The sequence below is a fragment of the Thermomyces dupontii genome, assembly GCF_041956625.1.
Source record: "Thermomyces dupontii strain NRRL 2155 unplaced genomic scaffold VTN31scaffold_2, whole genome shotgun sequence".
NCBI classification, from domain to species: domain Eukaryota; kingdom Fungi; phylum Ascomycota; class Eurotiomycetes; order Eurotiales; family Trichocomaceae; genus Thermomyces; species Thermomyces dupontii.
The window spans coordinates 1,955,233-1,967,987 of NW_027192308.1; the positions used below are offsets into that span (position 1 = coordinate 1,955,233).

Genomic DNA, 12,755 nt, shown 5'->3' on the forward strand with positions numbered 1-12,755 from the left:
TACGTTCTGTATCTCCGTTAACTCCGTTATCGGTTTGGCTTCAAATGTTAAAATTGCGGTTTGAATGCAAATTTGATTCTGTTGGCTAGGGGTGTTAAATTGAAATTTCCGCAAATGGAAATTTCATGAAATTTCCGAAATTTCCGTGCAACAAGATTTTCTTACAGGAAATTTCCTTGATCACGTGGTGGCATCTTTCCTAATAGAGTTACAGGTATATCTATCAATACCTGATCTGGAAGGCTTCCATGGGCTTGGCAATATTTTCTTGCAAGAAAATTGCAAGATAATATTTTATTTTCTTGCAGAATTTCCGCAACAAGATTTTCTTTCCGGAAATTTAACAGTCCAACAGTTGGACTGTTCACTGTACGGAGTACGGAGGACATGAGTAGGTAGGGGTGTTGGAGCTCCCAGCCCTAGCCACCAGAAGGGCCCTGCGTGTGGATTCACGTCTCAGACCCTAAAATCCGTGTCCATGTTGACGCCCAACTTCACATCTTGATGATCTTGTCCTCTAGCAGGAGGGTCTCAGACACGTGGTAGAAAGACAGGCGAAACCGCGCAAGCGCACCACGGGTGGCCAAACTACGACAGTTTCGATTGAATTCCAGTGCCAATCGACGATGCTCTCCGCTGGTATCCGCTGCTGGCAGTCTCGGACACTCTTCGCGGGGATTAGCCGGGCTTGATTGGCAGCAAGGGACTGCTCCTGCACCGCCACGACGCTGACGCTGAGGCAGGTGTGGCTGTGCAGTGGCGGCCAGTTTCAGGCAATTCTGGGCGCTGATTGGTCCGGTCTGGCTTATCTGGGGGAATGCGGCACTGTTTGCAGCCAGGTAATGGTATTTCGGTAAGATTCCTATAATTACGACAACACGCCGATCAAATTCTCAGGGACTTGTATCAGGACCGTTCTGGTAGGGACTCCGTATTGGCTTGCGTATGAGTACTCCGTACTGGAGTCCCGTCCTCAGCCAACGATTCGAGTCGAGTTCGCCCAGCGTTCATTTCTCCCTAGACGACAACAGACTCATCGTCCGGCCGATACTCCCTGTCGTGCCGGTGCTTGTTCTGCATTCCAAGTGATTTCGACCTCTCGATTGTTTCGATCAACCACCATAGTGCTACATAACCATGTTCGACTCGGCAAACCCCGTGGCCAACCCGGCCTCCATCGTCGCCGGTCGCAATTATCGCTTCACTGTTCTGACCGACCGACTGCTTCGCTATGAATGGGCTTCCGACGGACAATTTGAGGATCGCGCGTCGACGTTTGCGATCAATCGCTGGTTCCCGGAGCCCAAGTTCCGGGTGATCGACCGCGAGGACGAGCTCGAGATTATCACGGATTACTTCCACCTGACGTATGACAAGAAGCCGTTCTCGCCGACGGGGCTTGTGGTGCACTTCAACTACCGGTACACTGAGTGGAGCAAGCCGTGGCGGTACGGTGTGAAGGGCGACAACGACGAAGGGCAGAAGTTCAACCTGGGCGGCACGGCGCGCACCCTGGACTTGTGCGATGGCCGGTGCGATATGGGCCATGGGGTGCTGTCCCGCGCGGGGTACGCGGCGCTCGATGATTCCACGTCTATGTTGTTTGATGGCGATTTTGTAGCCGCACGACGGAACGGTGCGGGTACGGACCGCATCGACGGGTATCTCTTCTGCTATGGCCATGACTACAAGGGAGCGATCCGGACGCTCTATGCTCTGTCAGGCAAGCAACCCGTGCTGCCGCGGTTCGCGCTGGGGAACTGGTGGAGCCGGTTCTATGCGTACCACCAGGACGAGTACGTCCAGCTGATGGATTCTGATTTCGATCCTGCAGACGCAATACGGAGGTCGAGCATCCGTGATTGGGCACCTGGCCTTTACCACGGTAAGTACTTATGCTTGTTTCTTTTTCTTTGTTGTCTTTCACCGAAAGGATTGAGGTGGCTGAAGGTTGATGCAATGGGAACAGTTAAGCTTCGTGAGTCTCGGCGTGGCCTCGTCGGTTGCCACCATACTCTCCGTCAAGTTCGTCGAGCTTGTCAACCGACACGGTCAGGGATCGGGCATTTCGGCTACGGGGGGCCACAAGTTCCTTGGCATGACCTGGTCGGCAGTCGGATTGTTGTTAGAGTGGCACGACCAAATCCGCCATATGTATCTAGCCATGTTTTTGTTGCTGTCGCGATGTAGAATAAGCCCTAACCACATCCATAAGCCCCCCTTGTGACCTTGGTATTCCCTCCGTCGGAATCAATTTCGTAGTGCCGTTCGTCCCTGCCTGAGGCGACAACTGGTTGTAACGTGTCCGTATCATTACAGTCTATATACCTACGCCAAACCCGTTTTGGAAGTCCACACTCTGGACACATCACGGCTCCGAAGCTCTCAACGCCCGCAATCCAGTCGCTCGACCTCCGCTGGCCGCGCTTTCAATCGCTGATTGTCGAAGGAGGTCCTGACCGTCGATTGGTCTCAGTGACACCAGCTCCACTGGATTGGAGTCTCCCTGTTCTTTCACGGCCCTGGCGAGAGGGCGAACTTCGATCCTGATCTTCGAGGACACGCTGCTCGGAGTGTCAAGATGCGGTTGGACGTGAAGGTACGTATACTCGGTGCCGAGTCCAGAAGTCTCCGTCAAAGGTGGCGTTTTGAGCGTCGCCAGAAGTCCCATTGGCCGAGAAAGTAGAAGCTGACCACCACGCGCTGTTACAGAGGCAGCTCTTTGCTCGCTCCGAGCGGGTAAAGGGTATTGACTTTCATCCGACAGAGCCATGGGTGAGTACGAAGCAGTCCCGCCGACAAGACATGTTGCTAATGCTTTTACTACAGATTTTGACGACATTGTACAGCGGTATGTGTAGTTGAGGACATAACAACGGCGATTGCAGCTGATATACTTCCAGGCCATGTCTACATTTGGTCATACGAGACTCAGGTTAGCCAGGAGATTTGGCGCGACCATAGTATGCACCACGCTGACCTGACTTCTATTCTAGTCCATCATCAAAACCTTCGAACTAACGGACGTCCCTATCCGCGCTGGCCGTTTCATTGCTCGCAAAAACTGGATTGTTTGCGGGTCCGATGACTTCCAGCTGCGAGTGTACAACTATAACACATCGGAGAAGATCACCCAGTTCGAGGCGCACCCCGACTACATCCGGTCGATTGCCGTCCACCCAACGCAGCCGTTCGTCCTGACCGCCTCCGATGACATGACGATCAAGTTGTGGGACTGGGAGAAAGGCTGGAAGTGCGTGCAGGTGTTTGAAGGGCACAGCCATTACGTGATGGGGGTAGCAATCAATCCCAAGGACACGAATACTTTTGCATCAGCATGCTTGGACCGCACGGTCAAGATCTGGAACCTGGGATCCAGCCATGCTCAACCTGTTGATGGCGTAGTCGTACACGAGATCCAACGTGTCACTTCCATCGCGACTAGTGACCAGACGTCTCACTGTATTGTGACCATCCGTGTGACTGTTGGATTCCAGATATTTCGAGAGATGCTGCTTGTCCACACGATGACCCGACAGGGAGATGTGGAAGCTTTTCTTGGAGAGCCGCTGCCCAGTCGATTTCGAACGTCACCAGAACGTTCTGGAAGATCTTGGAAGACCTGTCAGGAGGTGGAAGGTCGACAGAGGAATCTATTTCCGGGGTGAAAGGCAGGAAATTGTGTTTTAGAGGAGATCGTCTGGCCTGGAAAGCGCAAAAGAGCGAACGGAGATTGATGATGTGTAGGGCTTCCCAATTGGTAGGTTAGGGCTAGACGTTTTACGGAGAGGTAAAGTAGGGTACTTGTAAAGGTACCTAGGGTACATGCAGGATACAATCCATATTTAGAACCAGGACGAATTAGCGAAAGTGTTGATGCGTTGAATGCTTTTGATATGGCTGCACGGGAAAATGATTGCCTGCGATTTTGGTCAGGTGACTTGTCTAATTATGGATTGCTGATGCATACATACACTGCATGGGATTCGTAATCGCTGGGATGAAAGAACAGTCCTAGTGTAACCCATATAGTCTATCTTGCGCCTCCGAGACGTTCTCATTTTCGGTTTCTGGCTTCAATATGGAGTAGTCGGAGTGCAGAGTTTGATAGGATGAACCTACCTACATACTGCTCATGCTCTCCCGATGACGAATACTTGAGGTTTCTTGACTGGGGCTGATGCAACTTTCGAAGCTCATTTGGGATCGGTCTGATGTGTTCTGTGTTCCAACTGGAGCACAGTCCGCAGACCCGACACTGCGAACACTGCTGCCAAGTACTCCTGTCTTCAACACGCTGCACCGAATACTGTGTCAAGATTCAGGCTTCCAGCAAATATTCAGAACCAATTGTCTCGACAACGGGCCAAGAAACAAACGAATAGTGATGGATTGCGTGTTCAACGGCGCAAACTGCCTAAGCCAGATGCTGCAGAAGGCCAACAGCCGATGAGGCTGCTCGATGCCAAGATCATCCCAAAACTAAGGTAACTTTTTGGGATTAATTGCAGGAAATAAATCGCGAAACAGGGGATATTTGAGCAAACTATCAAAGAGCACTTACGCTGTGCAATGATCGCCATGATCCGCTATCAAGTTACATATCGAGAATAGAACTAAGAGCAAGGAGTCGACTCGACGGTCGGAGTGTCTTCTTCGCCAAGGGATTCCAGTCTCGTCCGATGGATGCCTGCTATTCCTTCAAGATCGTCGTTCATGCTGATGTTTGTGGCTTCAAGGCTCCGAGCGCGTCCTCCGACTGCCAGCTTGTGGCTTACGACGACAGTCTTTGTTTCTTAAGAAACCAAGGCGGATCTGCAATGCACTGAGGCATTACGCGTTCGACAGATGACCGATCGGAGCACGCAGCTCCCAGGGCCAGAGGAGCTCAGCTATCGTCGCTTCCATTTCGACAAAGAGAAAGGAGCATGCCAACGACGGGTAAGCAGTGTACAAAGTACGGAACTGAGTGCGAGATGGCCTTGATAAATCCTCAGGGACCCAAAGAGATCAAAAAGGAAAAGGGAGCCGCCACAAGCGCGCCGCGCTCAGTCGCTAACTTGATTACGTAAGTGGTGGCTTGGGCGAGGCTTGCCGATCGTGGAAGTCTTGGCATAGAAGCCTTGGCAGACTGGGGAGTTTGACCAAACTGACTGTTTGGAGCGGCGGTCGATCCTCGCGCAGGGGACAAGTTCTGGATGAATTTTTTAGGGTATTTTGTGCATGCACGTGCATGCATCCGGCTCTCTGATTGGTCCGCTGCAGCTTTTGCACCTTTCCGCTTTCCGCCAGCGACCATCGGACGGCCCATGCTCCAATTTGGCCACCACGGACAGTGTCAATACTCAATCAGCATGGGATTGTCATTGAGAGACAGTCCCAATGAGTCTCCGGTGCCGGGCCTACCGAGTACATTACCTAGGTTATGTACGAGTACGGAGTACGAAGTATTCGTTGGTAGTGTCTGGTTGTCCCCGCCGGCCATCCGGTCCGACCAGGCCCGGCTCCGGCAGCATATCAAAAGCCGCCGTTCGCCCTCGTGCCTGGGTTCTCTCGTCCAGGTTAATTCTTCTCCTCCGCGTGGCTGTCAGTCTTTGAAATCGTCTGGTGATCGATTAACTAATCGATTCCGGCCAGATCTCTTGTCTTTCCCACCGGCCCGGGCGGCAGCCACTCTTGTCTTTATATCTAAAGTCTCGGCCTGCCCCCCAAGAAACGCCGTCGACTCTGGGCGTTGCTTCGCCTGGAGCCAAGATCGGTAACTGGCTCGGGGACCTCCAATAACTTCGCCTGTCGGCTGTCACCAAGGACTTACAGATACGAATCGCACCATCATGGCGACGCTGGGTCCAAATCTGCCCCATGGGCCCGACATGGCGGGCACCCACCCCCAGTTTGAGGAGATGACGGCGCTGGAGAAGGATGCCTTTGACGCGCTGATTCGTCCCAGCGATGGCTATACCAAGGATGGGCAATACTGGGCCGATCTGCCCATCTGGAAGCGCATCTCGTTCGTCTCGGCGGTCGATCGGGCGGAGGCCGCCAGCGAGCTCCGGGCAATTGGTCGAATGACGAAGGAGGATCCTCTTTCCCCGGTTTCTTACTATTTTAAGAATATGGTTCTCCCCGGCGCCGGGCTGCTGCTGGAAGGGTGCGATACATAGTGCAGTCGTTCCGTTCTGGCGGTGTCGCTAACCGAATGCAGTTACGTTCTATTCTCGATTGGAAACGTGAAGCCCCTGCTCGAGGCGGCCTTCCCCGCCTGCTGGGAAGAGCATAGCATCTGCAATAAGACCTGGCTCGATGCGATTGACTATCTCGAAATTGCCGGCATTATTGTCGGCCAGATTCTCGTGGGCTATATCGGTGACTGGTAAGTCATTCTTCTACTCATCTGCGGGTTTAACGCCAATAACCGTGTGCTTTCTACAGGATCGGCCGTCGCTGGGGTCTTATCCAGGATGCTGCGATCATGCTCCTCGGCTTGGTCATGCTCACGGCCGCGTGGGGAGTCACACAGAATGGCTGGATCGTCTGCTATGCCTGGTCGCTCTTCATCTATGGCATTGGCGTTGGCGGCGAGTATCCCATGACGGCCACGTCGGGCATGGAAAATGGTGTGGGCTCCGGCCGCGTGTCGACACGCGAGGACCGCCTCCACCGCGGCCGCAAGGTGACCAGTGCCTTTTTGATGCAAGGCTGGGGTCAGCTCTTGAACCAAGGGCTGCTGATCATCCTACTGCTCTGCTTCCACCATGGATCGGCCAATCCTCCCTTTTCGACCGTGTCCGCCCAGTGGACATACCGAGTCTCGTTTGCCTTCCCAGCTGTCGGCACTCTGTGGCTGGTCTACTACCGTACCTACCACATGAAGGCTGCCTCCCGCCAGCTCGATATCGCCAAGAAGAAGGCGTCCGTGACCGGCTACGACATGGAGTCGTTGAAGCTGACCTTCAAGTATTTTGGAGGCCGAATGATCGCCACCTGTGGAGCGTGGTTTGCGAACGATGTCTTTTTCTACGGCAACAAGCTCTTTCAGTCGCAATTCATCAAGGTCATCTCGGGGGATGAGGATGCTCTCATGGCCAACTGGCTCTGGAACTTGCTCAACGTCGGCGTGTCGCTGGTCGGCTACTATCTCGCGTCCTTCCTGATTGACAACAAGTTGTATGGTCGAAAGTGGATGCAGCAGGTGGGCTTCTTGATGGTCTTCATCCTCTTCATCGTTCCAGCCTTCAACTACGAGTACTATACCTCTCCGGAGCACATTCGTGAATTTCAGGCGATGTACTTCCTGTCATCCTTTTTCAACCAATTCGGCCCCAACTGCGTGACCTTCCTTGTGGCTGCCGAGTGCTATCCCGCGCCGATTCGCGCCACAGCCCACGGTCTGTCGGCCGCTTGGGGCAAGCTGGGTGCGCTGGTCGCAACCATCATGTTTGCCTACATGGACGTGCAGACGCGATTCTACGTGGTGCCTTGGTTTGGACTGGCCGGGATGCTGATGACTTGGCTCTTCCTTCCAGACACCACCGGCCTCGACCTGAAGGAGCAGGAGCGTCGGTGGCACTACATCCGGCAGGGCCGCGAGCATGAGTACCATGGCGTGGCCATACATCCGCAGCACCTGTCCCTGTGGGAGCGCCTCTGGGGAGTGGGCAAGCGGTACGATCCGGATCTGGACTACAAGCAAAAGATTGAAGACTACCGCGCAGAATGGGAAGCGGGCATGGCGAGAAAACTGTCTGAAGACGGAGACCATGATGTCGACACGGATGACACGCTGTTTGAGGGACATGTGAACCGCTACTTTGAGCGCACGAGCCCAATGTTCCGCGGCATGGAGAAAAGCATTCAGGGTTTCTCGCAGCTGCCGCCTGCGGCGCAGGCCGATACTGAGAGCTCCGGAACGTCAAAGACAACTCCGACAGACAGCGAGAGCTCAAAGACGCCGCAAAAGGAGCAATGATTTTGTACAGACGACGATCGATGGATCATAACGTCTAGGGCCTGGGGCCGTGTCTATTGTCGCTGTACATGTATAGATGCATCCTTGTAATGTGTCATGATTTAGCTTTACTGCATGAAATAGGGTATATATACCCATTTGAATCATACTGCTGATATTGAACAAGTATGCGACGTCCTGGTTAGACACGAGAATGATCCAGCAACAACAACATTAGGAAGACATAGAGTTTGACCTAGTTTGTACATGACTCGAGAAGCGACATCAAGGCCGTAGGTATCTCATGCACACTGTCGAGCAAACCCTGAATTCAGCAAGCAGAATGCTGTACTACTGCCGTCTACCGAACAGGTATGCCGTCTAATCGATCAATTCCCTTCCGTTGCATCAAAAGCCTTCGCTCCCGGAATGTCGGGGATGAGATTGGGATTGCAAAAAAACGGCGTTTTCATAGTCTTTTCATAGTCATTAACCGGTTGTTGAGCGCTGTCGTTCCATCGAATGCTCAACCTGTTGATGGCGTAGTCGTACACGAGATCCAACGTGTCACTTCCATCGCGACTAGTGACCAGACGTCTCACTGTATTGTGACCATCCGTGTGACTGTTGGATTCCAGATATTTCGAGAGATGCTGCTTGTCCACACGATGACCCGACAGGGAGATGTGGAAGCTTTTCTTGGAGAGCCGCTGCCCAGTCGATTTCGAACGTCACCAGAACGTTCTGGAAGATCTTGGAAGACCTGTCAGGAGGTGGAAGGTCGACAGAGGAATCTATTTCCGGGGTGAAAGGCAGGAAATTGTGTTTTAGAGGAGATCGTCTGGCCTGGAAAGCGCAAAAGAGCGAACGGAGATTGATGATGTGTAGGGCTTCCCAATTGGTAGGTTAGGGCTAGACGTTTTACGGAGAGGTAAAGTAGGGTACTTGTAAAGGTACCTAGGGTACATGCAGTCTAAAATCTGTTATGGATAGTCGAGTGGGAGGGTAATGGGCAGGTAGAGGACAGGTAACGCCCTCTCCATCCTTTCATAAGCGCTCATTCTCATCTGTGCAAAACCCCTGCTCTACCCAGATGCCGGTAGCGATATCTGTCAACTCCTCTCTGTCGAGAAGAACATCATGTTCCCGCGGAGGCTCTGGCTGGCAGAGGATTACCTTGTCGAATTCAATTCTCAGAGGAGCACCTTGAACGGCGACGCTCGTGTTGCATTTGCGGATCACAATCGACTGATCTCGCTGCGGGTGTCTAGTCTCGACGTTCCTCACCCGTTTCTCCACTGTGATTGTTGAATGTCGCCGGTCCGCCTTCAATGACAGAATAGCTTGCACAGCGCCCTCAGCCTGGCAGAGCCAATACTTCACGTCGGACATCAGCTTGCCTGCTGACTCTGACACTGTGACTTCAAGTACCAAGGTCGGCCAGTTTCTCGTCCTACCCGAGGGAGTCTCCATGGTAGGTACTGCTTGTCCAGTTTCTTGCGGCCGTCCTTGCCCGAGCGATCGGCTCCTCCGAGGCTTTTCAGCTTGAGTCCCATATCCCGGATGGCATCCCTGAACACATCATGGAAGGAGTCCGCTGCAGCGGCGTGCTCTGTTGACTCTGGCATTCTGACCAACAAGAGGTTTTGGACCTTATCGTAGGAATTCTAGCTGCCGCGGATCGTTTTGTCAGGAGACTTGAGGAAGTCATGGATGAACGTTCTCTCATCGACATTGATGAAGAAAAGTATCCATTCACTGACTTGCGTGCCTTCCTTTTGCCGATTTAGTTCCCTCTCATAAAGGCCCCGAAACTGCTCCAGTCCTCTGTATGTGTACTGCCTGATGGACGGTCCCAGGTGAAGGAAACCGCATGGTTTGCTTCCAGTGCAAAACATGAAGTATTAAGCGACATTATTCCGCACACGACAAGGTAGGAGTACGGCAGCCTATAGAGGCCAGTCTGCCAAAATGTGTATGTATTGGGCCAGTAAGGGATTATTGCCACAGGTCTTGCCTTAAGTCGACATTTAAGTCGACGGGCCAATCATACCTTATCAAAGATTAAGTACTCCGTACGGAGTACCGACCAATTGAACTGCCATCCTCAGTGCTGTCACGACACAAGCACACTCGTGGACGATCTGCGATTTGCGAGTGATGGACGTGCTTAATCTATCTACATGCTGCACCTAGGTTACTCCCACTTGGCACGGTGCATGGAGGATGCTAGCTTGGTACTCTCTACCAGGTAACCTTCTAGTAGGCAGTAGCTACTACTTTGTCGACCTATACTTCTTTACGAACAGGCCCATAGTACCTACTACTAGTACCTAGGTGGGATCTCCAGAGGACTATTACTCATACAGCTTAAAGTAGTCACTTCTTGAGTTTCTCGTAAGATTTTTCCGAATAATGGTAGAGATCGATAATGCACTCAATGCTAGCACAGAAATACCATACTTTTGGATAGTCTACCACTGTCTGCTGTGCAATTTACCGCTCGAGCAGCACCAATCCCCTTAGAAAGACAAGAATACCAGTGAGCGTCGACTGCGTTAAGGTCATGTATTTCAAGACAACGAAAGAAGGCATCGAGAGGACAGTGTATCCGTGTTGCCGTGGATAAGCTGAATTTGGCAAAAATCCCAATCTCCTGGCAGCGATACGGACGAGAGGATCCGATCCGTACGGGCCGTTGCTGGGGACTACCACATTAATGGGATTCTGATAGTAAACTCATAGTTCTCGCCATTATTAGGAAGAAACTGCTCCATCCGGGGAGTCCGGAGTCGATAACGGCGTCACTACAGTACTAGGAATACTGAGCGCATAGTACATAAGCTCCGTAAATTTCCAGGACTGGTTCCTAGTCTCAATCTGTACTCTGATTCAAGGTTTCCTTCCTGGATATAAACCTGTTATCTACACAATGGCAACGCTCTTCACATTTCAATGTTTCATCTTAGTTCACAAACACATTTCGAACTTCAGCGAGTTCCTGTTCGTTACGCCCTTCCCCATACAATTCCATCTCTCTCACCGCAGAGTCTCTTCAGTCTAGTTCCGTCGTTGCCAACGCACACCACAACAAATCCATGGAACGGACGCGACGCCAGTCCAACATGTATAGTGTTCACGCAGGGATGCCCGTGCACGGGTCACGTGCAATGGCAGTCAAGGAAAAGGAGGCTGGGTTGGTAGGACAAGAGATTGACATCAAGATCACTGTGTGGATGAGTGCCATGGTCGAGAATGAATTTGGGGCCCTTGTGTACAAGCGCTGGTCTCCGTCGGGCTGTAAGTACTTGATCCTTCAATGAGTTTGAAGCTCACTAGTCTGACGAAACCTCTAGTCTCAACCCTTGTGCGCGTCCCAAAAAACTCATGGTTTGAGACACCGGATGAGTTTATCGATGTGCTCACCGGTCTCATGGAAAATTGGGACGAAATCGAACGCAACAACAAACCTGCGAAGAAGCTGCTGGCCACGCAATGCGAGGCGAAAAGGAGACCAACGTTTGTTTCATCAAAACTGTGGAAACCCAAGCTCGAGGATGCTGCGAAGTATACATTTCGGCAGACAACCATGGGCAACGGCACAAAAGCAATGGATGTCATTCTGTGCATTGCAGTCAGACCAAGAGAAAGGTCCCCGCTACCGGAGCTACGACCATTCCCATCCCGGAGAACCTCAAAAGTCACAGAGGAGTGAAGGAGGAGCCTGAGGACACCAGTATATATGACGTACCAGCGACGGCATCGACGAACAACCATAAAAGGTCGATTTCAGATGTCGTTGAGAGGGCACAAAGAGAGAAGGAGGAGTTCCTCAGGTCGCGGGAAAGACGCATGAAAGAGGAGGAAGAGAAGCTCAAGTCCTTCCAATCACTCGACGCTCTGGAAAAGCGGGTACGGGAGTTGAAGCGGGAGCTGAGAGAGAAGGAGGTGGAGCCTGATCCAGACTTATGGGACGAATTGCCGGGATTGCCGGGATCACCCGGATCAACAGAATCGCTGCGATCCGCGTCCGACCTCTTGTGTGAATTCTTTGGAGACACCGAGGTGTCTGGAAACATGGAAAAGGAGCGCACCGTCTCGAGTCCGACTTCCAAGCGGTCACGCAATCCAGACCATGTCTCCACTGGCAAAGAAGATGTGAGTGGTGAGGAAAGAGAAGAAGAAGGAGAAACAAACATGCCCAGTGACTCGGAAGCAGTCAAGCAGCAGCTCTCAGCGGTGGGCCAGCTGAGGGCACTCGCTTTCGACATCTGAGGAGGCCCCGGATTGTTGAGTGACCGTATTGCGCCTGTTGCCTGTAACTAATGGATATTTGTGATGGAAAAAAAAAGCATAACTACCCATTAGTTAACTACATCCCAACTGAAGCTTTCAACTCAATCTTGAACCCAGAAATCATCCCTTCGCTGATCTGCTTGTACAGTTGATTCAGAGTTGGGGACTGCATTGAGCCCGAAATTTCAGAGAGAACGAGTGCGATGACTTTTTTGGTGGACAGTAGGCTACTTGTTTGATATGAGTTGAATGATTGTTTCGGTTCATTCGAATCTTGAACGTGGCGGTCATGGATAGGGAAGCATTCTATTTGATTCGAATCCTCCTGTCCATGCTTGAGCCTGTGCTCCTGGTGTACGTTTTTAAGCCCGTTCGGGGCTTGTTCTCTCCAGATCAAGATCAACCAGGTCGGTGGTAAAACTTCCCCAGTTGAATATTTGGTTCCAGTTCCAATCATGGGTAGGAATGTTCTGATCTGTCACTGTAATTACACTGACTTCGGCTTGAATTT

At 51.9% G+C, this 12,755-nt stretch overlaps 3 protein-coding genes across 3 annotated transcripts; all 3 read left to right on the top strand.

The window, feature by feature from the left end:
* Positions 1-1,137: 1,137 nt before the first annotated feature.
* Positions 1,138-2,190, top strand: VTN31DRAFT_3110 (uncharacterized protein; the record flags this gene model as incomplete). The annotated part of the gene is made up of 1 exon (XM_069403354.1): positions 1,138-2,190. One exon carries the CDS (start codon positions 1,138-1,140, stop codon positions 2,188-2,190), a length of 1,053 nt encoding a protein of 350 aa, XP_069262543.1.
* Positions 2,191-5,834: 3,644 nt separating this feature from the next.
* Positions 5,835-7,969, top strand: VTN31DRAFT_3111 (uncharacterized protein; the record flags this gene model as incomplete). Its single annotated transcript, XM_069403355.1, has 3 exons — positions 5,835-6,151; positions 6,206-6,373; positions 6,433-7,969. 3 exons carry the CDS (start codon positions 5,835-5,837, stop codon positions 7,967-7,969), a joined length of 2,022 nt encoding a protein of 673 aa, XP_069262544.1.
* Positions 7,970-11,443: 3,474 nt separating this feature from the next.
* VTN31DRAFT_3112 (uncharacterized protein) lies at positions 11,444-12,223 on the top strand (the record flags this gene model as incomplete). The annotated part of the gene is made up of 1 exon (XM_069403356.1): positions 11,444-12,223. The coding sequence occupies one exon, from the start codon at positions 11,444-11,446 to the stop codon at positions 12,221-12,223; it is 780 nt and encodes a 259-aa protein (XP_069262545.1).
* Between the last annotated feature and the right edge of the window lie 532 nt (positions 12,224-12,755).